This window comes from Heptranchias perlo, chromosome 7, assembly GCF_035084215.1.
Source record: "Heptranchias perlo isolate sHepPer1 chromosome 7, sHepPer1.hap1, whole genome shotgun sequence".
Taxonomy (NCBI): domain Eukaryota; kingdom Metazoa; phylum Chordata; class Chondrichthyes; order Hexanchiformes; family Hexanchidae; genus Heptranchias; species Heptranchias perlo.
In genome coordinates this window covers 50,671,505-50,697,967 of record NC_090331.1, presented here as the reverse complement: position 1 = coordinate 50,697,967, position 26,463 = coordinate 50,671,505, and the positions used below count along the sequence as shown (strand labels likewise).

Genomic DNA, 26,463 nt, shown 5'->3' with positions numbered 1-26,463 from the left:
CTTGATGCCACTATTGATGACTTCTTCTCATCGCTTTGCAGATGAAATATGAACAGACTAAATCTGTACACTAAAGATTGTCAAAGAAAATCATATATGAGGTTAACAATAGCAAATTGAATTATTTTTACAGATATGGCTGTGAAAGAGCATGAACGATATACCTATGAATTTAAGGATACAAATCATTCTGCGGAATTCCTTGGTGCTTTTAAAGAGTTTTATCTGAACGAGTTATTCACAGACGTTACTTTGGAATGTTTCTCAGGACGGTTATTTCACTGCCACAGAGTCGCACTGGCGGCTTGCAGCACTTATTTCAAAATAATGTTCACGGCAGATATGCGGGAAAAAGCCACCAGAATTATTAAACTTTCTAATATCGATCACACCATCTTGGATGCTCTTGTAAGATATGTTTACACATCAGAGGTGTTAATAACAGAAAAAAATGTCCAGAGCTTGTTAGAGACTGCAGATCTCCTACAGTTTATATCAGTTAAAAAGGCATGTGAAAACTTTCTGGCCAGGCATCTAGATGTTGACAACTGTCTGGGAATGCATTCTTTTGGAGAATTCCACGTTTGCCCAGATTTAGAAAAAGAATCTCGAAGGATGATCCTCTCTAGATTTGAAGAAGTATCAAGACAGGATGAATTCTTAGACATCAGCAAGGACAAACTCTTCTTCATTCTGTCCAGGGATAACCTTAATGTGTGGAAAGAAGACATACTTCTGGAAGCCATTATTAAGTGGATTGCATATGACGTGAAAAATAGAATTGAATGTTTGATGGGATTGTTAAAATACGTTAAAGTTGATTTGGATGAATTGTACCTCAGAACAGCACTTGAATTGAACGGGCGACATCTTCTCACCAGTGACATTAAGATGCACTTTTTAAAATGCCATGTTTTAAAACCAAAAGAAAGTGATAACGTGAATTCATTACCTTGCAAAAAGTCAACGTGTGATATGTATATAATTGGTGGTTATTATTGGCATCCGCTTTCAGAGGTCCACATTTGGAATCCATTGATCGATTCATGGACACAGGGTTCACAGATGCCCGATCACACAAGGGAAAGTTACAGTGTTTCTGTTTTGGGGCCAAACATTTATGTAACAGGTGGTTACAGTTCAGATAACCTGGAGGCCCTGGACACAATGTGGATTTATAATGCTGAAAGGGATAACTGGATAGAAGGGAGCCCAATGTTGAACGCTCGTTACTATCACTGCTCAGTGATGATGCAAGGATGTATCTATGTGATGGGCGGTTACAGAGGTGGGGCTCCAGCACAAGACGCAGAATTTTATGATCCTCTGAAAAAGAAATGGATTCCGATTGTAAACATGCTAAAAGGTATGTAACAACTTTCACTGTAAATAATCAAGTAGATTTAATCCCTATAGAGCTTTTGATTAAAATTAAATGAGACTCTGACACCATATATCTTTAAGAATGATGCTAGAATTTAGATTTTTTTAAAGTAAATGATAGAAGGGATAACATCTCTATTTATGTTTTGAGTACTTTGATACATAGATTTATTTCAGTTTAAAAGCAATTAACTTAGTGGAGCATCATTTAAAATGTAGCTTGCATTCGTTCAAATATGCTGGTGGAATTACTATTCCCTCGGCGAGGTTTTTGTTCTGTCACTGGGCTGTTACTAATAGAAATCTAATGGATAGGGGTTGGAAATGCAACAGCTTGCGTTCTTCGGGACGTCGTCTACGTAACAGGAGGTCACCATGGTTACCGAGGGAGCTCCACCTACGATAAAATTCAGAGTTACAGGTCGGATCTTAATGAATGGACGATAGTCACCGTAACTCCACACCCAGGTATATTACAGCATTTTTAAACTGAAATTAATATTTTTTTATTGGTTTTGTATTTTCACATCTGCTGCCCAATGCACTATTTGACATGCTCTAAAATTGTTTTGGAGCATGTCTAAATTGTTTTAGAGCATGTATTCCCACCAAACTGCTGACCACCCAACTTCCCTTCCTGGCCCCCATGTTAGCTGATATTGTAAACGGTTCCCTCTCCTCAGGTACTGTTCCCCTCCCTTCTAAATCTATCATCATCACCCCCCTCCTCAAAAAACCCACCCTTGACCCCTCTGTCCTTGCAAACTACCACTCCATCACCAACCTCCCTTTCCTCTCCAAAGTCCTTGAACGTGTTGTCACCTCTCAAATCCATGCCCATCTTTTCCGCAACGCCATGTTTGAATCCCTCCAATCAGGCTTCCGCCTCTGCCACAGTAGTGAAACGGCCCTTATGAAAGTCACAAATGACATCCTATGTGACTGTGACCATGGTAAACTATTCCTTCTCATCCTTCTCGACCTGCCTGCAGCCTTTGACACGGTTGACCACACCATCCTCCTCCAACACCTCTCCTCCGTCGTCCAGCTGGGTGGGACTGCATTCGCCTGGTTCCATTCTTATCTATCCAGTGGCTTCTCTTCCCGCTCCCGCACCATTAGCTCTGGTGTCCTTCAAGGATCTATCCTTGGCCACCTCCTATTTCTCATCTACATACTGCCCCTCAGCGACATCATCCGAAAACACGATGTCAGGTTCCACATGTATGCTGACAACACCCAGCTCTACCTCACCACCACCTCCCTCGACCCATCCACTGTCTCTGATTTGTCATACTGCTTGTCTGACATCCAGGACTGGATGAGCAAACATTTTCACAACAACCTCCATTCCTTAGCCACCAATTCCATCCCTCTCCATGGCCACTGTCTGAGGCTGAACCAGACCGTTCGCAACCTTGGCGACCTATTTGACCCTGAGATGAGCTTCCGACCACATATCCGCTCCATCACCAAGACGGCCTACTTCCACCTCTGTAACATCGCCCGTCTCTGCCCTGCCTCAGCTCATCTGCTGCTGAAACCCTCATCCATGCCTTTGTTACCTCTACATTTGACTATTCCAATGCTCTCCTGGCCGGCCTCCCATCTTCCACCCTCCATAAACTTCAGCTCATCCAAAACTCTGCTGCCCATATCCTAACTCGCACCAAGTCCCGTTCACCCATCACCCCTGTGCTTATTGACCTACATTGGCTCCCGGTCCGGGAAAGCCTCGATTTTTAAAATTCTCATCCTTGTTTTCAAATCCCTCCATGGCTTCACTTCTCCCTATCTCTGTAACCTCCTCCAGCCCCTCAATCCTCTGAGATCTCTGCGCTGCTCCAATTCTTGCCTCTTGTGCATCCCCGATTTTAATTGCTCCACCATTGATGGCCGTGCCTTCAGCTGCCTAAGCCCTAAGCTCTGAAATTTCCTCCCTAAACCTCTCCGCCTCTCTCTCCTCCTTTAAGATGCTCCTTAAAATCTACCTCTTTGACCAAGCTTTTGGTCACTTGTCCTACTATCTCCTGATGGTGCTCGGTGTCAAATTTTTTTTGGTAATCGCTCCTGTGAAGTGCCTTGGGATGTTTTACTATGTTAAAGGCGCTATATAAATGCAAATTGTTGTTGTTTTCTTCTTCCTATAGTGTTTCTGTCCAACTGTAGTGACCTTTGTTGTGAGCTTGGATTCGATTACTCTGTGACCAAGCCATGCAAATAGGGGGGATCCAAAACTAGGGGTAATAAATATAAGATAGTCACTAATGTAATTAGTGTCACTAATAAAGTTAAAATGTCTCTCACTTACCTTCTGCTTAAGAATATAAAAGCAGTCAAGGACAAGAAAAAGCAGGTTGGTCCATCAAAAATTGGTCTTTTAGTACTTCTATAAATTTGGGCCTGCCTTAGACACTTTCTGGGGTTCAGCAGCATTAGTTGCTCCCCTAAACACTCTGACCATATTACTTTTTATGAGCGTCACACTGCTATGTATCTACTCATACAATAGTACCACTGAGGAATGTATCAAAAGCATCCCTTGTGATCTAGACTGAATAATTACGCTTTTCGCATGAATACTGCTTCAGTCTTTTGGAAGGGAGACCGAGCAAACACTTAATTCACTTAATTCAATTGGTACAACTTATCTTTGCATAATGATACAAAAGAAAGCACACTTCGTCAAATCAGTGGGTCATCTTACTTAAACAAGGGGCTGGAATTTCCTTTCAACTTACTTGCTCTGGGACTTACTCAACTACTTCTACAAGGGGATCCCTGAGTGAGAAAAGGATGCGTGATGTGTGGTGGGGATGGTTTCCCTGAAGCATTATGGACCATAGGTGACTGCATCTCAGTGGTTCCAGAGGGACCACATTCCTGGAGCCTTTATCTTGCAATGTCAAATGGTGCCTGGCCCATATCTGTGCAGGCATTGGAGGGAGTCTCATTGTCACTCTCTGGAGAGACAGTGACATCTGTGACCACCCCTTGCAGCCCACTGGTATAGGGCACAGGCTCTGAGGTGCTACTGGCCAGTGTTATTATAGCCCCATCAGATCTTAGAAATCCTACCTAAGTGTGACATTAAGCCTCAAGACATCTACTGAGGCAGTGGTAGCTGCCCTCCAGAAGTCATCAATGTCCTTAGTAGCTACTCCTGGTGCCTTGTTGCTGCAAAAACCTCCTGAACTGTCACTCTCTCCAGGGTGTTCTGCATGCCAGGAGAAATTTCCTGAAATGTGTTCCAGGTGTGTTTGATGGACTCCTCCCACTTCTCCATCATCTCAACCATATGCATTGAAATTGTCTCCACTGCCTGCACAGAGCTCTTTGCTCTTTTGAAGGTGGGGCCCCTGAGATCTGTGTTGTTGTAAGAGTGGCCTTGAGCAAAACATTGCAGCCTTTAAAAACATCAGTGAGTAATGTTGCACTAAATAAATCCATGGACAGGTATTGCCACAGGGATGCAGGAAGTCAGAATTAATCACACAGTGGTATAACACCAGTTATAGCTGTACCTTGAATACCCCGAAGTAAAATTTTATCTTAAACTTCTTCTGGGCATTGTTAGGTTTATGTTTGAGAAAACAAAATACTTTAACCAAAAGCAAATTGGACAAAGATTGGAATCAATAACATAATGTGAGCCTGTTGTGATCTGTTTAATAGCAGCAGATTTGAAAACTAAACAACATAACCTTCAGAGGTTTGAGAGTCAGGAAAAAGATATTTGAAATGGTTATTGGTAAAGGGACACAGCTTTTGTTGGACAAATGTTTATAATTCAGATGTATGTTTTTTTTTTCTAGAGTATGGGCTGTGCTCTGTGGCTTTATACAACAAGATTTACCTTGTTGGTGGCCAAACAACTATCACTGATTGTTATGATCCAGAAAAGAACGAATGGAAACAGATAGCCCAAATGAATGAAAGACGGATGGAATGCAGTGCATTGGTGATGAATGGCTGCATTTATGTCACAGGTGGATATTCTTATTCTAAGGGAATTTACCTGCAGAGTGTTGAGAAATATGACCCTGAACAAGATTCTTGGGAAATAATAGGGAATCTGCCTAGTGCCATGCGTTCACATGGCTGTGTAAGTGTATATAATGTATAATGATAAAAACATTATATTTACAATCTGAAGTGATATGGACCAGTGGATAAACTAGAGAATATCTCACTGGTGGTGATAAGTTATGACAGTTGTTTCGCCCTAGGAAATAACTCACAAATTCTGTGGGCAAAAATGAGTTATGATGAGTGAAATAATGCCTGAAACTCACTATAAATGAGATATAAAAAATACTCAGTGGGAAGCTGTCAAATATATGGATTATTCTATGATTTGGTGTTCCTAGTGGGGAGCACTGCTCACAGGGAGCACATTACGTGCTGTGTGCCTGCAGTTTCCTGAAATGTACCTCCTATGAGCACTGCTTTCTGCTAGGAGTGTCAGATTGTGGAATCACCTCTCTGGAACTCATGCCATAAGTGAGGAAGGTCTGAGAATTTACAAGTGATGCAGTCACCAATGCACCACATTCAGTATAAGTCCTTCATCCCACTGCTTCCTATTGGGTAATCTGTTCACACCACATCATTCATTTTTAAAAATAATTGTTGCTACAGTCCATAGACAAAGCATACTGATGAAACAGCACACTATACCGCAGAGTAATAAAAAACCATGATTTTACTATATGGAAGGCTATTCTCTGGTGTTGTTTAGTGGCAACAACAGCAGAGACATGTGCTAAAAAAAGTGACAGAAAACTGGAGGATAAACTGAAAGCATAATTTGTTTCCTTTTCTACAGTATTCAATATTTTTTACTTCCCTCTCAAAAAAGTGTGAAATTAGTTACAAACTTTTGATTGTTAAGGCCTCGTTAATAAACATTCAGAGAATGATGTGATAGTTTTACAGAGGAAATTATAGTGACCTGATAGAAATTAGCTCCCGTTAAATATCACGTTTTGTGATTTTCTGGCCATTTTTTCATAGAAAAGATTTGAAAAAGTTACTTCTAATGTTGGATTTTTAAAAAGCATAGTATATTCACACAGGTTAAAAAGTCTCTGACTTGATAGGTAGTTAAGATGCTAATGAGCTAGTTTTGATATTGTTTGCCGATAGATTGTAAATAACAAGCAATTTGTTATATTGTCTCGGCAATTGGAAAACACCTCACCTCCATTGTTTTGGAATATCTTTGGTCCCATTGACTTGAACAGAGATAAGGCACAGATAGAAATGGGGACAAGGAGGCTTTTGAAACAGGAAGGCTGCAAAGCCAGTTTGTTAAAGAGAAACCTGTGAGGGCTTTTGCAGAGCCCAAAAAGTTAAAAAAGGTCCGATAGAAGCTATCTTGCCTAAGCTAAGTAAGACAACCCGCTGATGTAGGCAAGCATAATATGCTTTATTTTATAATATTATCTGAAGACAAATTGTGTGGATTGAACTGAGTCCGACCATAACAGCTGCTCTTTATGTTCGCCTGCCACGCCTCATCATGACGTACTGCTTCTTTATGATGTCCAGGTTACTGATTCTGATGTGGTAGATCTCTTGCCGGGCTCTCCACTCATGCTGATAGTTGGCCACTAGGTAGGTTGGCATCAAGAAGAATAAAGCGTGCACCAACCAAACCACAATTTTTTGCGCACCTCATAATGAAATAAAAGAACTAAATCTTAATATTTTAAATCTGTCTAATATTTGTGTTTAACACATTCAGGAACTTCTCTGTTGTTGGAAGCTCTCTTCAGTAGTGAAAGAGTGTAGTGTAGTTACTCACATATATCTATTCATAGAGTCCTTCTGGACAACAGTGCAGAAAGAATCCTGAGACTGCATCCATTGACATCAAGTTTAAACTGCCCTGCTCCACGCAGTCTTTCGGGGTGCCGAATCCCCCAACAGGCTGAGATGACCCCACCAAGATGATTTTCTAACCCTTAACCACATCCATTCCTCCCCATCTCTTTCATCCTCCTCTCCTTTCCTCATCCTCCCTCTCTCCTCCCTGCCCCTTTACTCTCCTCCACTTGCCTTCTCCCTCTCCCAGCTGCCCACCTTTACCCCTCCCTGTTCTCTTTGTTTCCTCTCCTTTGCCTACTCTTCTTCTCCATTCCCTCTCCCCTACATTATTTCCATATCCTCCATGCTCTAATCCTGTTGACTTCCAAAATTCAAATTGGTCTTGACTACCAATGTGCAAGACGGAGGGCAAGACGGAGGGCCTCCTTTTGGGGCTGCTCCTGACCAAGGTGGCCATCCACGGGTCCAGGTTGGCGCGGCTCGTGGTGGGTGGTCGCTCTGGTTGCCTACCTCTCTCCCGCGGCTTTGTCCGCGCCTGGTTGGCCCTGGAGAAGGAGCACACGGTGTCCACCGGTATGCTTAAGGCCTTCCACGACAGGTGGGCACTGCAGGGACTGGAGTGTGTCATAGATAGTGGAAATAATATTATTTAATTTGTTAAGTTTCCTTGTTTTGTGTGATTTGGGTTTTATTAGTTGTGCCTCTCTAAAAAAGGGGGCACTTTCTTTTAGATTTCTTTTATTTTAGTTGATGACACTGGGGTAACCCGGTCGGTGTCTCCTTGTGGTTTAACAGAAAAGGCAACGCTATGTAAGATCAGCTGGTATTTTATGATTTATGAATATGTAAGCAGTATTTCTAGTAAAATGAAAAAGAAACTAGTATTATAATGGCACTTTTTGCTGTACTATAACAGTTGTAAAAGTGGACATTTCAGGATTTCATTTGTCACAATGAGAGTGAAATCCCTGCTTTTGCTAATGTTAGGGGAGCAAAAAGTGGCATTTTTCTACTATGACAAAAATGATATATTTTTCTCTGGGTTTTGGTTTGCTAGCTGCGTTTTTTAATTCAGTCATTGCACATGAGGAGTTTAACAGCCAGCTGAGACTGGAGTCTTGAGCCAAGACCATCAGGACCATCCTTCCAAAATATTGTCCCTTGTAACAAGCTTAAGAAGGAGTCTAACATGTAATTTTCAAATATATACTGATTTCATGGTTGGATCAGTTTGTATTTGATTGAGTTCTTTTTTGAATGTAAATAGTTTCATAGTATGATACAGAAGGAGGCCATTTGGCCCATTGTGCCTGTACCAGCTCTTTGAAAGAACTATCCAGTTAGTCCCACTCCCCTGTTCTTTCCTCATAGCCCTGTAATTGTTGGCCCTTCAAGTATTTATCCAATTCCCTTTTGAAAGTTATTATTAAATCTGCTTCCACCACCCTTTCAGGTAGTGCATTCCAGAAAATAACAACTCGCTACTTAAAAAAATGTTTCCACATGTCGCCTCTGGTTCTTTTGCCAATCACCATAAATCTGTGTCCTCTGGTTACCAACCCTTCTGCTACTGGAAACAGTTTCTCCTTATTTACTCATCAAAACCCTTGATGATTTTGAACACCTCTATCAAATCTCCTCTTAACCTGCTCTGGCACTATTCAAGTAAATCTCTTCTGCACCCTCTCCAAGGCCTTGACATCCTTCCTAAAGTGTGGTGCTCAGAATTGAACACGATACTACAGCTGAGGCCTAAACAGTGTTTTATAAAGGTTTAGCATAACTTCCTTGCTTTTGTACTCTATGCCTCTATTAATAAAGCTCGGGATTCCCATATGCTTTTTTAACAACCTTCTTAACTTGTCCTGCCACCTTCAAAGATTTGTGTATGTGCACCCCCCAGGTCTTTCTGTTCCTGCACCTTCTTTAAAATTGTACCATTTAGTTTATATTGCCTCCTCTCATTCTTCCTACCAAAATGTATCACTTCACACTTCTCGGCGTTAAATTAGTTAGTTACCCAAAATCCATGAAGTCCCAGTAACTCCTTTCTGGCTGAAAAGGAGTTGGCAGTTTGCAGAAGGCAGTTGGAAAATCTTATTAGAGGAACAATTTAAAAATCTCAGCAAAGCAACCAGGAGATCAGTTGAGAAGAACCAACTGTTCAAAATTTCCAAAAGGCAAAAGTAATACTGTGTGTATTTAAAAGTAATTTACAAAGGATTAATTTAGTTCTTAGAGTTGCTATCTTTAATTATTTTGTCTAATCAATGAGTTAGATAAAATATGTGCTACTGGATGAATGTAACTATATTACATCACTGCTAGATTATTTACTTGTTTAGTATTTGTGTAATAAATTCACTTCATATTTTATACTTTAAATGTCTATTGCTTTTAAAGACTGATGTGAGATCTTGTGTAGGCATTAGATAGCCTGGTACCTAAAAGCAATTAGCAAATGGGTTATTGCTTACGTAGGTTTCAAGGCAAAGATAGACACTCTTGACAGTTTGTGGAGTTGACATTCACCCATGAAAGCAATCTAAGATAGGAGAGCTAAAATAATGCAGGTTAAGACAGTTTAGAAAGATCCAAAAATGTAACCACTTTCAAAATACTTTATTTTTTCACTAAAGTTAGCAGACAGAAATTTTAGTCCCACTGTGATTACTTGATTTAAGTTGACAAAATTGTTAATTTCTCTTAGGGAGCTGGTTTTGAAAGCAGCCTTTACAATTATGAAGGGGGTATCTTATTTGTTTAGATTTTTGGTGCATATCAAGGGATAACATTGCAGAATGCTAAGCAAAACTTCCTCTACTCTGTTCAGTGATATGACTTCACCTCAACCTCAGAAGCATACCTAATACTGTAGCATACATATTACATTGTATTACATAGTTTTTACAGCAAAGAAACAGGCCATTCGGCCCAATAGGTCCATGTTGATGTTTATGCTCCACACGAGCCTCCATCACCTTACTTCATCTCACCCTATCAATATATCCTTCTATTCCTTTCTCCTTCATGTACTTATCTAGCTTCCCCTTAAATGCATCATGCTATTTGCCTCAACTACTCCATGTTGTAGCAAGCTCAGCATTCTAACCACTCTCTGAGTAAAGAAGGTTCTCCTGAATTCCTTATTGGATTTATTAGTGACTATCTTATATTTATGGCCCCTAGTTTTGGGCTCCCCCACAAGTGGAAACAGCTTCTATACATCCACCCTATCTAACCCCTTCATAATTGTAAAGGCCACTATCAGGTCACCTCTCAGCCTTCTCTTTTTTAAGAGTACATATGTAGCAGTCTACATATTTTATTTTCCACACCAGACTTTTCTCAGTTATCCAAAATTGTCAACCTGCTGCCATTTGTGTAAATTGTGAGCCGTTTCATACTTAGGCCCACACTGAATATATGGATTGTGACTGTCAAAACTTATTTTACTTAAGATCCCACATCCCATCAATTTGGGCTCAATTCAACCTATTCCAGAGGTAAAAGAAGTACCCAATCTGCACAATAAAGTATTTTGAAATCGAAATAAAGTGTTCTGTGGCTTGAAAGCAATTTACATACTTGGTAAATGTATAGGTAAGAAATTGTGTATTTCATGCTGGATTTTATTTGCAAAATGTTGAAAGGCAACTGAATTAACATTTTTACATCTATTGTTGCAGATTTTATATTGCTGAAGCAGAGCAATCAGGTTTTTGTAATATACAGAAACAGATTCCTGTTCACAATTGTGTAATTGTGTAATGCACTTAATAAAATCAGCAAAAAAAGGACAATTAGATATTTGTTTATCCCTGATCCTTAGCATTCAATTTAAACTGAATGATGTCAAGATGAAAATCTCACAAGCACCATTTACAAACCAGGATCTGTGTTTTCTGGTAACATATATAACTGAGTATTGGTGAGGAAGGATGTGCTCAGGAGCTACCAAATGTGACACTGTGTTACTGAAAGAATTGAATTGGTTTCATCTACTGGTTAGAGATACGGAAGAATTTGCATGACTTAAAGAAGAGCACAAGTTAAGGCATGAATATTTACTGACATAGAAACACAGAAAATAGGAGCAGCAGTAGGCCATTCGGCCCTTCGAGCCTGCTCCGCCATTCAATATGATCATGCCTGATCCTCTATTTCAATACCATATTTCCGCCCTCTCCCCATACCCCTTGATGCCTTTTGTGTCGAGAAATCTATCTAGCTCCTTCTTAAATATATTCAGTGACTTGGCCTCCACAGCCTTCTGTGGTAGAGAATTCCACAGGTTCCCCATCCTCTGAGTGAAGAAATTTCTCCTCATCTCAGTCCTAAATCTCCTACCCCGTATCCTGAGACTGTGACCCCTCATTCTGGACCCCCCAGCCAGGGGAAACATCCTTCCTGCATCCAGTCAGTCTAGCTCTGTCGGAATTTTATATGTTTCAATGAGATCCCCTCTCATTCTTCTAAACTCGAGTGAATACAGGCCAAGTTGACCCAATCTCTCCTCATATGACAGTCCTGCCATCCCAGGGATCAGTCTGGTGAACCTTCGCTGCACTTCCTTTGTGGCAAGTATATCCTTTTTTAGGTAGGGAGACCAAAACTGCACACAATACTCCAGGTGTGGTCTCATCAAGGCCCTGTATAAATGCAGTAAGACATCCTTGCTCCTGTACTCAAATCCTCTTGCAATGAAGTCCAACATACCATTTGCCTTCCTAACTGCTTGCTGCACCTGCATGTTTGCTTTGTGACTGGTGTAGAAGGACACCCAGGTCCCTTTGTACATCAACATTCCCCAATCTATCACCATTTAAATAATACTCTGCCTTTCTGTTGTTCCTTCCGAAGTGGATAACTTCACATTTATCCACATTATACTGCATCTACCATGTATTTGCCCACTCACTCAACTTGTCTAAATCGCCTTGAAACCTCTTTGCATCCTCCTCACAACTCACGATCCCACCTAGTTTTGTGTCGTCAGCAAACTTGGAAATATTACATTTGGTTCCCTCATCCAAATCATTGATATATATTGTGAATAGCTGGGGCCCAAGCACTGATCCCTGCGGTACCCCACTAGTCACTGCCTGCCACCCCGAAAAAGACCCATTTATTCCTACTCCCTGTTTCCTGTCTGTTAGCCAATTTTCAATCCATGCCAATATGTTACCACCAATCCCATGTGCTTTAATTTTGCACACTAACCTCTTATATGGGACAATATCAAAGGCCTTCTGAAATTCAAATAAACCACATCCACTTGTTCTCCCTTATCTATTCTACCAGTTACATCCTCAAAAGACTCCAGTAGGTTTGTCAAACATGATTTCCCTTTCATAAATCCATGTTGACTTTGTCTAATCCCATTAATATTTTCCAAATATCCTGTTATCACATCCTTTATAATAGACTCTAGCATTTTCCCTACTACTGATGTTAGGCTAACTGGTCTATAGTTCCCTGTTTTCTCTCTCCCGCCTTTTTTAAATAGTGGGGTTACATTTGCCACCCTCCAATCTGAAGGAACTGTTCCATAATCTATAGAATTTTGGAAGATGACAACCAATGCATCTACTATTTCCATGGCTACCTCTTTTAGTACTCTGGGATGCAGATTATCAGGCCCTGGGGATTTATCGGCTTTCAGTCCCATTAATTTCTCCTGCACTATTTTTTTACTAATACTAATTTCCTTTAATTCCTCCTTCTCACTAGTCCCTTGGTTCCCTAGTATTTCTGGGAAGTTATTTGTGTCCTCTTCCGTGAAGACAGAACCAAAGTATTTGTTTAATTGCTCTGCCATTTCCCTGTTCCCCATTATAAATTCTCCTGTTTCTGACTGTAAGGGACCTACATTTGTCTTCACTAATCTTTTTCTTTTTACATACTTGTAGAAGTTTTTACAGTCCACTTCTATGTTCTTTGCAAGTTTACTCATACTCTATTTTTCCCCTCTTAATCAATCTCTTGGTCCTTTTTTGCTGAATTCTAAACTGCTCCCAATCCTCAGGCTTGCTACTTTTTTCTGGCAACTTTATATGACTCCTCTTTGGATCTAATACTATCCTTAATTTCTTTTGTTAGCCATGGTTGGGCCGCATTTCCTTTTGTGTTTTTGCGCCAGAAAGGTATGTATAATTATTGCAATTCATGCATTTGTTCCTTAAATGTTAGCCATTGCTTATCTACCGTCATGCCTTTTAATGAAGCTTCCCAATCTATCATAGCCAACTCACTCCTCATACCTTCGTAGTTTCCCTTGTTTAGATTTAGGACCCTAGTTTCGGATTGGACTACTTCACTTTCCATCTTAATGAAGAATTCTGTCATGTTATGGTCACTCTTCCCTAAAGGACCCCACACAACAAGATTAATAATTAACCCCTTCTGATTGCATAATACCCAATCTAGGATAGCCTGTTACCTGGTTGGCTCCTCAATGTACTGAACTAAAAAAACACCTCTTACACACTCCAGGAATTCATCCTCCACAGCATTATTGCTAATTTGGTTTGACCAATCTATATGCAGATTAAAGTCACCCATAATTACTGTAATACCCTTGTTACATTCATCTCTAATTTCCTGTTTGATTCCATCCCCTACATTACCACTACTGTTTGGAGGCCTATAGACAACTCCCACCAGTGTTTTCTGCCCCTTGGTGCTTCTTAATTCCACCCAGACTGATTCCACATCTTGATTTTCTGAGCCAATATCCTTTCTCACTCTTACTCTGATTTCATCCTTTACTTACAAAGCCACCCCACCTCCTTTTCCTTTTTGCCTGTCCTTCCTAAATATCAAATACCCTTGGATATTCAGCTCCCAGCCTTGGTCAGCCTGCAGCCATGTCTCTGTAATTGCTATTATATCATATCCGTTTACATCTGTTTGCGCTGTTAATTCATCTACCTTATTACGAGTGCTTCATGCATTCAGATACAGTGCGTTTAGATTTGTCTTTTTAACGTTTTTAGACCTCTTAACATTTTTTTGTACTATGGCCCTATTTGTCTTATTACCATTTTTTCTTACCCGGACTCTATTTGTTGTCTTTTGTTTGTATGCTCAGTCCCTTCCTGACACAATCTGGTTATCCTTACCCCAATCACTTTCCAGCACTGCTTCTTTGTCTTTTCTCTCCCCACCCTTATTTAGTTTGAAGCCCTATCTACTTCCCTAGTTATTCAATTTACTAGAACTCTAGTCCCAGCATGGTTCAGATGTAGTCCGTCCCAACGGAACAGCTCTCTCTTTCCCCAGTACTGGTGACATCAGTACGCATATACCTTGTATGCAAAGGCATATATTTCTTTCTCCTTGGGGGCAGGTGTTGGAATGCAAATGGGACGTTTGGCAATTTCGTTAGCAATAATTACCAGCTTGTGTGTTCTTTTTTGCAATGTGTAATGTGAAAACTACATTACAATATACGCAATGCAAAGAGTTGTGCATGTCTTTTCAAAGACCACGTAAAGCTAGTGTGTGAAAAACCTGGAAATCTAGGGCACACATTTTTGAAAAATGCAGGAAAACTCAGTGGGAGCAGAGCACTGTGGGTTAGAGCAGGAAAAACTGGCATAGAATTATGGAAATGCTGGATGTCGATCCAAAATACAGGTAAAGTAAGTTATAAATATAGAGACTGGGAGATGAAGCACCATGAAAAATAAATAAGACAGAGCTTCAGGCCAGTTCTAAAGAACTGTGTCCAAATTGAAGTTTGCATCCTTCAGAACCCCCCATGTGCTGATATAAGTCAACAAGTGAAACAGTTGCCCCCTCTATCTTTCAATCAAGACCTGCATAATTCAATTATCTGAAGAAACATCGATGTCCTGGGTATCACATCTGTCAACTGATAGGAGCAGGGGAGTCCCTTAAAATTTACTTGCAGGTACAGGTCTAACTCACCTTGCGGTAAATGCCAAGTCCAATTGTGTGAACAAAAAGCAAAATATGGCAGATGCTGGAAATCTCCAACTGCTGCCATTTCTGTGTATATTTAAATTACGGATACGTGTTTATAAGTAAAGCTGTGTGTGATATGAGTGTTGATATGTATGTGTATGTTATGTGTAAGTGTGCGTGAATGTGTAAACATGTGCGTGTATACAAGGAAATTCTGGGCACACGTTACGATTTAAGAATAGGTTAGATAGGTGGTAGATGGGAAAGGGATTAAAGGGATTTGGGAACAGGGCAGGCTCACATTATTAAGGAAATTGCTTGTGTGGAGGATAAATACCAATGTGGACTTGTTAGGCCAAATGGCCTGTTTCTATGTTGTAATTTCTATATATTTTTATGTAATCTGAAACAAAAACAGAAAATGCTGGAATTCACAGGTCGACATTTTCGGTATTGACGAACCACATAAATGCCGTGCTAATAGAGCTGGTCAGAGGCTGGGTATTCTGTGGTGAGTGGCTCATCTCCTGACCTACAAGGTACAAGTCAGAAGATGGAATACACTCATCTTGCCTGGATGGGTGCAACTACAACACTCAAGAAGCTCGACACCATCCAGAATAAAGCAGACCGCTTGATTGGCAACCCATCCACCACCTTAAATGTCCACTCCCTTCACCACCAGTGAACTGTGGCTGCAGTGTACACTGTCAACAGGATGCACTGCAACAAGTCATCATGGATTCTTCAACAGCATCTCCCAAAGCCACAACCTTCACCACCCAGAAGGAAAGGTTAACAGGTGCATGGGAACACCATCACCTCCAAGTTCCCCTTTAAGTCACAAACCATCTCAACTTGGACATATATCACCTTTCCTTCCTCCTCGCTGGAACTCTCCACCTAACAGTATTGTGTGAATACCTTCACCACATGGACTGGAGTGGTTCAAGAGAAGATCCACTACCAACTTCTCAAGGGCAACTAGGGATCGGCAATAAATGTCAGTCTTGTTAGTGAGGCCCATAACCCAAGAAAGAAGAAAAAACAAATGAAGGATATATATATATATATATGCAACGCAGAGAATGTGGGCATAGCTAAAGGGGGATAAGGTAAGTAGGATGGGAAGCATGAAAAACTGGCAAAGCGGAGCAGACTCCACTGGCCCAGGAGTCTGATGGGGAAAATAGCAAATGGACAGCAGCCGGTCAGCACAGGGTTACTTGCGCTTTCTGTTTAAATCCAATTGCGTGTCTGGTTTGGATCTCAGTACGCGTTCAATCCAAATTGAACAAGAATTACATTTTTAAAGTTCTTTTGATGCGCATACACGTGCTGAGCTGCTTGATTTCGACCACTAAACATTCAGTTATTTAAATAATACACAGCAAAGGAATGAACTATTTCGGACAGGCACAAACTCTGCGGATCCTCGAGCTCCGACTCGCCCTCGGCAGTTAGTCAGTCAGTGCGCGCGCTCCCAGCGCCATTACGTCAGTACGTTCGCTGCGGCCGCGGTGTCTGGTGGGATGCAGTCAGAGGCTTTAAATAGCAGCGGCGGAGGCGGGTTTACGCGGCTGGTGCGGGCTTGGAGTAGGTACGGGAGTGGTGGTTGTGTGAAAGTTTTTTTTCCCCCTTCCTCCCTCCCTGTAGGCCGCGGTGCGCGTTGGTTTTAAGTCTAAATGTAAAAGTGAGCTGGAATGAGAAGGACGCGGCGCTCTGGGCTGTGGTCGGGTTTCTCGGTCCCTGGGCCTGTCAGAGAAGTGGCGAGGCGGCTCCTGTAAACGTCCATTATTAAGTGGAGGCAGATTGGAGACGTTCATCCGCAAACCTCGAGCTTGTGCGCTGCGGGTTGTTGCTGTAGACGTCCTTCCAGCCGCTTTAATTTAGCCTGAGGTTGCGCGGCTCGGATTGGTCAGTCACCCCAGGGCAAAGAGGCTTTGCCTCCGCACAACTTGGGGACCTCGTGGTTCTGCGGCCATGCCTGGGAATGAGCAGACCCTGGGTGGGACTTACGATCTTTGCAGAAGACACTTCGTTTCACTTTCAAAGTTGTGATAAAACGATAAATTCGCAATAACCTCTAATAAAGATCCTACTTTATTTACATAATTGGTGTAATTACCATCCAGTAACCCTAAATTGGAAGTGAGGATTCATATGCTTTTAATCTACACGTCAAAATTCTAGGGGGTAGGGGATTATTTTGCGTCAATCTTGGCCTTTACCTGTGTTTCAGGATCTATTGTAACGTGAAATTCAAACGTGCGTAGGATGCTCGCTAGCCTGAATTTTCTTGTATAGAAAGTGCAAGAATGTAATTTCCTAAATCTACGTATTCTTCTGACAATAGTGAAGGTTATGGAAGCCAGCCTCCCAACATCACATGCAGCTAATCGTTTTGATTTTTTTTCTTTATAATGAATCTTATTACTTGTAACTGATGTCTATTATTAAAGTTTTACTTTAAAGGGGTAGGGAAAAACGTTTAGCATCTTAACATAAGAAAATTCTAGACCTCCAGCTGTATAGCTTCAGCATACTATTCTACATTAACTTAATTGGTAACATTTGAGACTAGATTGAACCTGAGCCAATTCATTTGGTTGGTTTATATGTTTACCTTGACTTAATACTGTAACATTGTCCTGTATATGCTGGTGTCTGCTAAATTATGGTAATGTTTGGGGATGTGTAACTTTAATGTTAGGCTATGGTGCTTGGATGTAGAAGGATGCAAAGTGAGTTTTATGAAGAACTGAGAAGTGCTCATTTTAAAATGCAGCTGAATAGGGGATTGATACCTGATGGAAGTCATTCTCCATTGTTTTGGCTAAGTGGCCATTCATATGTGAACCTAGACTATTTGGTCAAAGGGTGTTATAGTTTAGCTTGATATTATCCTCATCCAATGTCCACACTTGTGCACTTGCCAGTAATGATCAGAAGCAGCAATTGTGGCCAATTTCCCCATCAGAACTAAGAGGCTTAGAGTCAATTGTCGGGTCTCAAATTGCTAATCTGACTGGGAAACAAATCTGGTAATTCTTGGTCTGTATGGCTCACTTAAATGTTGCGCTTAACAATGGAATTGTGGGAAACCCTGAATTGTTTTTCTAAATACAACTCTTGAGATTACACTTGGCTGAAACTGAGTAAATTTGTCTTGGGAGTGTTATCCTACATTACAACAGTGACTACACATCATTGGCTGGAAAGTGTTTTGGGATGTCCCGAGTTTGTGAAAAGCCCTATATAAATGCAAATATTTTTTTGTTAACAAATTGTACTGTCAAAGAATTTTATGTAGACTGGAAGAATACAATTTATTTACATTTCCTATGACTGAATGATGAAGTACAGCCTTGTTTTTTTAGCTCCCACACCCTCTCAAGTCTAAACCAAACTTCCAGTTCTGTGTGAAGGAACAATTGACTTAGTCAAGGGCCAGCTTCCTTTATGAAGAGAAAAGTGGTGTCTGGCATTATGTATTTAATTTTGTTTTCTTATATAGGTTGCCAAAATGGCAGAGAATGGAGTGGTGCAAGAAATGACTCCCCTTGAGAAGAAAATATGTGAACAGATTGAAGTATGTAATATCCATATGTATCGTTGGGATAATGTTTTGATGATAATCCTTTTTCATGTTACTAAGGTTGGGTTAGCTAAGAAAATTGCACTGGAATTTTGTTTGTGGAAATGGTGTTCTGGCTTTTTAAATTACCAGCAGCTCACTCTTAAATTCATTGTTGCTTGGAAGAATGGGTAAACAAATCAATAACTACTTTTGTACCTTCCATGATTAAAGTTTTCCTTCTATTCTGCTCACTTCCCTTTCTCTTCTCTCTCCATCATCCCCCGCCCCCCCCCCCCCAAACAGATGTTGTACTCTCTTAGATACCTTAATTTTGATGGTGTCTGGGATAATTTAATCTGTTTGCAAGTCCAACAGATAATGGTAGTATGCAAGTTTCCACATTGAAACTTGCAATCAGTTAATCCCAGCAGGTGTGGGAACAGAGGAAAAAGGTGGGGATGGGAAGAAGTTATTGGGACAGAACCCTCTCCTGAAATAATGGAGGAGCTCAACTGCGCTGCCAGTTTTTAGTCATTTGAAGGAGCAAGTCCCTGTGTTTGTACATGCACAGTAAAATGCTAGAATTGAGAACTTGCTCCTAGTGGTGAGTGGGGCTATATGACAGCTTCGAATTGAAGGGCCTTCGTATACTGCAGTCGGGGAAATCATTGAAAAAGTGTAAACTTGCTCCTCTGCCAAGCTGGAAAATAACTAATTACGCCACCAAACAGGTACGCTTAAAAATACCAGGTCTAAACGAACTTTTAACAGCATGAATAGTCGTAATGACTGCCAAACAACTAAAAAACTTTTTAAAAATATGGAATTGCATATTACTCACTTTAAATTGTTGGACATTTCAAAAAGAAATTATTTCCTTCTGTCTCTCTAATTCAGTTATTTCTTTGGCTTTTTATTTAAAAAAATTAATTTTTATTTAGTGACATAAATAACTAACTTTAAATGAATGAAGTCTGCTTGCCTGCTTGAGCAATACAGCCTGAATCTGTGGGCATGACTTCTCCATGATAGATTTTGTGGGCTTGTCTTCTGTTCTCTCACTGTTCCATGCGTGTCAACTCACGCTGCTCAGAGGCTGAGTTGATAGTGCACAATATTTTAAAAAGTTCAAAATCAAGCAAGTCGATGCTGCAGAGCCTGCAGTAAGTACTTTTGTTAATTTAATTCGCAGAAGCTGAGGCGAGTGTTGGCTTTCCGCTCTGCGTGAGTTCTGGCCCAGTAAGTTGCACGTCTGTTAATAGGGTCGCTGCGCAACAATTGTTTTAAAAAGCCAGCGCCCATTTCAAAAGGCTAGTTGGTCTGGTGAAAGATGAGCATCTGGCAAATCTATTTTGTAAATGCCAAGATGTTGTCTTTGTGCTGTAGAACCAGAATTCTTTTGCAAAAGTATGAAACTCCTTTATCTTCAGGTTCCCTGTTTTGCCTGTGTTTGAGGGGGCAGTGGACAATTTTCTCCTGTGCTTCTATCAATGCTGATAGATCTTGCTGGAAAAATAATGGCGTGTTAACGATGCACGCTGTGAATGTGCAAATCGGCCAGCAAGTTCAGGGGATTAAGATATACGTCATGAGTTGCAAATCTCCAGATTTTGCTGGTCGATTCACACCGCTCTCATTTGCCTTGCACAGATGTCATATCTCTTAGCCTCCCTGTTATTTTTAAGAACTTGTGGATTTGTACATTAATTGCCCATTAAACTCAGCAGATTAAATCTGGTAATTAATAGTGCAAGTACCTTTTTAATTATGATAATTGTAATATAGTGCCAATCAACCCCTCTGCCCAGAAATTGAACAATTTAAATGAGTCTCGTTCCTTCGGGTGGTAAGTTCTTGTTAGAGATTTTAAAAATGTCAAATTTAAAAATGTTTTCTTTTGTCTTTTTTTCTCTTAATCGAGCTCTTTCCCCCTCTATTTCTCTTTCTGTACCTGATTTGACTCCAATTCACTCACTAATTCACCCTCCCTCAGTTTTTCCTTTATTTCTCTCCCAATCCTTAAATCTCATTGGTTACCGTGATACACTGTTGGTTCCACCGTTCACTGAGACCCCGGATGCCTTGTTGCCCTCGCCATGCCATTATCAGCTTGCACTTGCAGCAAGTTACGGTGCAAAAACTTTTTGAGCTGAAGGGTGCAGAAAAATATCTTAACTAATGGGGCATGTTACTAGATGCTCCACTCCAGCAACATACGGCCCAATATCACTGCTTATTATAGCTAGCTGAGTGATTTTGGTGGGGGGAAATTACTTCCCTTTGAGTTTTCTTTCCCACTGTAACAGGCTGAGATTGGGAACTTCACAATGAGAACTTAACCCATCTCTCACGACTGCCTTAAGTTGATGCTGCCTGGTATATTACTCTGCTGCAACAAGGGTGGGTTTGATTTCTAACTGCAGATTTGTTTTGAAAGTAAAACTTGTATCATAGCTTGAAAGCATTTGTCTTGCTTATTCTGGAAAACTGGATTTGCTACTTGCATAGAAGTGTTTTGACTGTAAAGGACTATTTGAGTGCATCTAGCCAACCCCAGAACTCAAAACTATGCAGTTCTCAAATTATATCCCTTAATTGATTTTTCTCGCCAAATGCCTATCCCCCTGGGCAGTCTATTCCAATTCATTGTTCGGGCGCCATGGTTATCAGTTTCTTGGGTTCAACTTTAATTGCCTTTAAGGACCTAGAATACTTCAAGAAGTCTTTTAGCCTCATCTTTTGTAGTGCAAACAAATTGAGCTTCTGTAGCAGCCTCTTTGTTATTCAGGTGTCAGATTAGGCAGGGAATTTATTTAATTAGAAATCCTTTTTGACAGTTTATGTACTAAAATTTACTTTTATTGCCTTTGTACAGTATTACTTCGGCGATCATAATTTGCCAAGGGATAAATTTCTCAAAGAACAGATCAAGCTGGATGATGGCTGGGTACCCCTGGAAACCATGATTAAATTTAACAGGTAAGGAAATTTGTAGTTGCTTAAAACAAGTGGTGGCATAAGTAGCCTCTGAATCTTGAAAATATCTTGCAGGTTAAGTCGTCTAACAACAGATTTCACCATAATAGTGGAAGGACTCAAGAAGTCCAAAACTGAACTTTTAGAAATAAGTGAAGACAAAACCAAAATTCGTCGTTCTCCAAGCAAACCTCTGCCTGAGTTTGATGAGTACAAAAACTCTGTGAAAGCCAGATCTGTCTATGTTGTAAGTAAGGCTTATGAAATTTCTAACTGTCAAAGAATGTTAAAAGATAATACTGGGTTTTGTTGATTTCAATTGTGAATAATATTTGGGTAGAAGAGCAAGTGACTTGGTAGAAACTATTTTTGGAGAGGAAATAAACTTGATGCTGGGATAGCTGCTAAAATTGTTGTTTTGCAACGAACCAGATAGAATTTAGAAACCGGTTAATTTCTCAAGTCAACTGATGGCTATTGCCTGAAATGTTAGATTTCACCATTCAAATGGAGCATGCCTGTTTGCCCCTGGATTTTGAGGTTGCTTTTGTCCTTTTGTGTTTGTAATGTTGGGCTTGTTAGGCTTTTGTGGGCCATTTACTTTCATTTTGACCCAGTGCATAGAACTAGAGTAGTTTGGGGTTGGGGCTGCTGCTTCATTAGAATATGTTACTGATTTGAAGTCTTGTGTAATTCACCAAACCCAATGAATGTGGACCGAGGTATAAAGGGGCATATCTTGTGTGTGAAAGTTGAACTTTTTTTTACTAAATAGGGGTGGTTTATAATTTTGTGGAATAATTTTCCTTTAACTTTACACAGTTAAAATATATCTCCTAGTTAAGTGCCTTATTTCATAACCCTTAACAAAGGTCAAGCTTCAGTAGTGGGTTGCATATCATTACCTTGGTGTAAGTGTTTACTTTTCATAATTTCTTGTACAGTATGAAATTTCAGGAAAAACTCTTGCTTAAAATAGAATCGGAATGTGAAATGGTTTTAAGTTTTTGTAGAAATTTTCAGTGCTTTTAACTTGCTATTTTTTCCCTAAACCTGCCCTAATGTTGCATCTTCCCACTGAACAGAAAGGCTTTCCCACAAGTGCTACACTTGATGAGATTAAGGACTGGTTTGATGAAAGTGGGCCTGTGGAGAATATACAAATGAGGAGGACATTGCAGAGGCAGTTTAAGGTCTGTTTTTTTTTTTTTGCACCCCCCCCCCCCCCCCCCCAAAAAAACCTACAGTTTGCAAGAGAACATTCAATTGTTCCCCTCCTTCTATTAACAGGGATCAGTATTTGTGGTCTTCGACAGTCTAGATTCGGCCACAAAATTTGTAGAAACATCGGGTCTGAAGTACAAGGACACTGACATGATTGTGCTTTTCAAGTAAGTACATCAACTTTGATGTAGCATATTGGTCTGAGTAATAGGGTGCACATTTACCATTGCAGCTCACTGAAAGGAAGTAAACTTGATTTGAGTGCCTGATTGTAAAGCAGAGCCAGGCTGAAAACTGGATGTTGCCTTGGTCTTGGGTTTCCTCCAAAAGGCAAAAAACACTTTAGGATGTACTTGTATGGTCTGGAGGCAATAACTATGATATATTTGCAGGTTAATTAATATACAAATCAAGATACTGATTCAGCACAATAAAGCAGTGAAAGTAGAATCCATCCATAAAGGTATAATATTCCCTCTTTAAAAAAAAAATTTAGTCTTGTGACACGACTTTTGGATGACTGTCTGGTTTGTTTTATGATGCCCCTTCTAGACATGTATAGATGAAGCAAATCTGCATTCATCATGGATTTTGAATTTTCTGCCAGCTCTTCATGGGAATGCACCAGTGTGTAATTCAGTGCAAAGACCTTTGAAGTTAGTTGTCAGTTTTTCATGATTAAAGGCAAAGTGGTAGGAATTACTGCATGGGATGTTAACTGATCGGTGTGCTCGTGTTTGATTTCCAAGTACTTGATATGCTTTGGCCGTTGATAATTTAATTTGCATCAAAAAGGAAGTTCCAGTATCCTGACTGATTTCTGGATGAATTAGCCTGGTTCTGTAGACTGCTTGTCCCTTGGCCTTCATTTTGAAATTTAGCAAGGAGACATACCTTTGATTTTAACTCCAGCTATTTCATAACTCTGAAAATACAAAGATGTCTCCATTTTATCTGAAGATGTGGCAACAAGACCTACTCAAGTATTGTTCTGTGATCTGGCTTAGCTGAATTTGCAGTCTTTATAGGGTGTTAGCAAATGCTTAATGCATTTTTGTAGCTACAAATTTACAGACTCTGTCAGGCATTGTATTGTTAAAGCCTCTGTTAAGAGTGCTCCATCTAATAAATGACTATCCACTGTGTAAAAATCCCATAGGAATAGAAGTTTGTAGCCACCTTTTCAAATAGGTGTACCTTCAAACTTAATGGGATATGCTGAGAGATCAGAATTGCTTAACATGTCAATGCACTTAAGAACCAGTTCTTATGTTCAGTTTTTCCTCTTGAAGAGAAGCTTATTTTATAAAGAAAGCTGAAGAAAAGAAGCAGCATAAAGCAACAAAAAGCAAAAACTAGTAAGTGAATACAAATTTTAGTGACTAATTCACTTAGTCTTATTGTATACTATTTTTGCATTTTGCTTAGTTGAGTACATCATTGTAATTATAAATGTCCTACTGTTTTTTTTTGGGGGGGGGAGGTGAGTGGGGGGGGGGGAATAAAGAGAAGAGAGCAATACTGCATTCAGCAGTTTTGAGCCTTCGTGTGGCTGTGAAACTTGGGTAGCATAAATGGTTGAGGCTGGGTTGAAATTAAATTTTGAGTCAAATGTTCCAAAATGGCTTTGTTTTGTAAGGCTGGTGGCTACATCTTGAACTGAGTGCTTTTGGGGAGGAAAGCTGATGGGAGACAAAAGATATTGGCTTCCAGTGCACCCAGTTTGAGCACTCTAATGGGTATGGCCAATGTGAGTAATGTTACTCTAGCTTTAATATGTATGGGTTTTTAACTTCAAAGGTGGAGAAATCTGAGTTTGGAATTTGCTATTTCTCTGTTGAATGCTCTGACGACTACTGCTCCCCACCCCAAAAAAAAGTTAGGCCCAAACATCTCTCGCTGTCTAAAAGATTGGGTGATTCAGAAAAGACCAGTTCATTGCTAGATCTGCCATGAGAAGGATCTGAATTATGCAAACCACCTCAGTTGAAACCAGTGTCTGTTTTGTTTGTGTCTTAATTTATTCTTTCCTTTTCTAGTGAGAAAGAACAGCTACAGGATCTTGAAGTGCATGATGTGGTAAGTTTTCTTTAGATTAAGAACTAATGGATGCAAATGCATTCAGCTGGTATTTCCTAAAGAACTTTAGAAAAAGGATGTTTGGAACAAAATTTGCTATCTCTCAATTGCTAATAAATTTGTTCTACTGTGAAACTGTCCTGATGTTGTATGCTGTTGACTACTTCTAACAATCATTGTGAGTGGGTTAAAAACAGTTCAATAAAGTCACAGCTGATAAACTTCATATAATTTTTTTTTTTCCCCTAGGGTGGCTGCTTCCCCATTGACTCAGCAAATTTATACAATGAATAGCAAAGCCATATAGATCTAGCTGATTTCAGTCAGAGGAGTGGTAGGGGTGCAACAATTGCACTCTGCATCCTGGGTTTGGGAGGAGAAAATCTGCCATGGTTCCCATCCTCTTGTCCAATGAAGATCAGATTGAGTTCAGCTGTGGTTGGGTAATCAGCCAATACTTGCTGTCCAGTGTTGTATTTGAATAATTGTCACTGAGGGGGTGCCTGTACCCCAACAGAGTTAATGCCTTAAGGAGGTGAGGAGAAAGCAATGTTTATTTATATTAAAGTGCTTTTTAAGGCTAGTATGAAACTGCACTTCTGTACTCTTTCCAGTAGGGTTTCCCCATAAAAGGGCAATTGTTAATGCTGCCCAAGACGAGCACTAGTGTTTCTCTATTGGATCCTCATTGGCTATGAAGTAGGTTGTCAGAAAAGTGTACAGCGGTCTTTTGCTTTGGAAGTGGCTTGGTGAGCATTGCTACTTTAATGCAGTTACTTAATTGCCAAATCTGTGGCCCAGACATCAATTGATGTAGATCATTAGGTACAGGGAGCCTCCAGGAATTTGTATAGTTTAGCTATATAGTGAGGTTGATTTTAGATTCCCATTTCCTACTAAATGGTAGGAATCGTACCTTTTTGGATACTAGAGATTCAATTTTATTGGTAACGTTACGCGAACATTTGCTGCAGGATCTTGCTCGTGCACGTTGTAGGGGGGCTAACTATCTGACCACCTCATCAACATTACCAGGATTAGGAGCATCTGGTTTATGGTGACTTAAATCAAAAATCTGTTTATTCAATTGGATACATAATACCCTAGACATTCAAGCAGAGAGGCCATTTTGGCCCCTTGACCTCTACTCTAATTTTCTTGCTCTTTGTCATATCCTTTAATATTTGTCTTTGTTTAAATGTTATACTGAAGCCCAACTTGCAATATTTTGTTGTAAAAACTTCAACTGCTCCCTTTTTTGTTTTCAATGCTGATCTTAAATTTAATGCCCCTTGTTGCCAACTCACTGGTCAATGAGGTAAAGCTCACTATTTTCCCTTGTGTATCATTTCATGATTTTTAACACTTCTATTCATTCACTACTTAACTGCTGCAGTAGTGAATATAGCCTGCTTTGAAATCTCTAATCATGACTATATCAAATCCCTAATGTCACT

At 40.2% G+C, this 26,463-nt stretch overlaps 2 protein-coding genes across 2 annotated transcripts in view; both read left to right on the top strand.

Annotated features, from left to right (window-relative positions):
- The first annotated feature begins 135 nt into the window (after positions 1-135).
- Positions 136-11,008, top strand: klhl23 (kelch-like family member 23). The gene is made up of 3 exons (XM_067987510.1): positions 136-1,366; positions 1,699-1,851; positions 5,199-11,008. Exons 1-3 carry the CDS (start codon positions 136-138, stop codon positions 5,507-5,509), a joined length of 1,695 nt encoding a protein of 564 aa, XP_067843611.1. The 3' UTR covers positions 5,510-11,008.
- Positions 11,009-16,661: 5,653 nt separating this feature from the next.
- The window catches only part of ssb (small RNA binding exonuclease protection factor La), a 13,246-nt gene continuing 3,444 nt past the window's right edge, over positions 16,662-26,463 (top strand). Inside the window, exons 1-8 of the mRNA XM_067987505.1 lie at positions 16,662-16,747; positions 18,665-18,739; positions 21,603-21,706; positions 21,779-21,950; positions 22,789-22,896; positions 22,994-23,094; positions 24,220-24,285; positions 24,967-25,006. Coding sequence (XP_067843606.1) covers positions 18,674-18,739; positions 21,603-21,706; positions 21,779-21,950; positions 22,789-22,896; positions 22,994-23,094; positions 24,220-24,285; positions 24,967-25,006 — 657 coding nt within the window. The 5' untranslated portion in view covers positions 16,662-16,747; positions 18,665-18,673. The remainder of the gene's footprint in view (positions 16,748-18,664; positions 18,740-21,602; positions 21,707-21,778; positions 21,951-22,788; positions 22,897-22,993; positions 23,095-24,219; positions 24,286-24,966; positions 25,007-26,463) is intronic.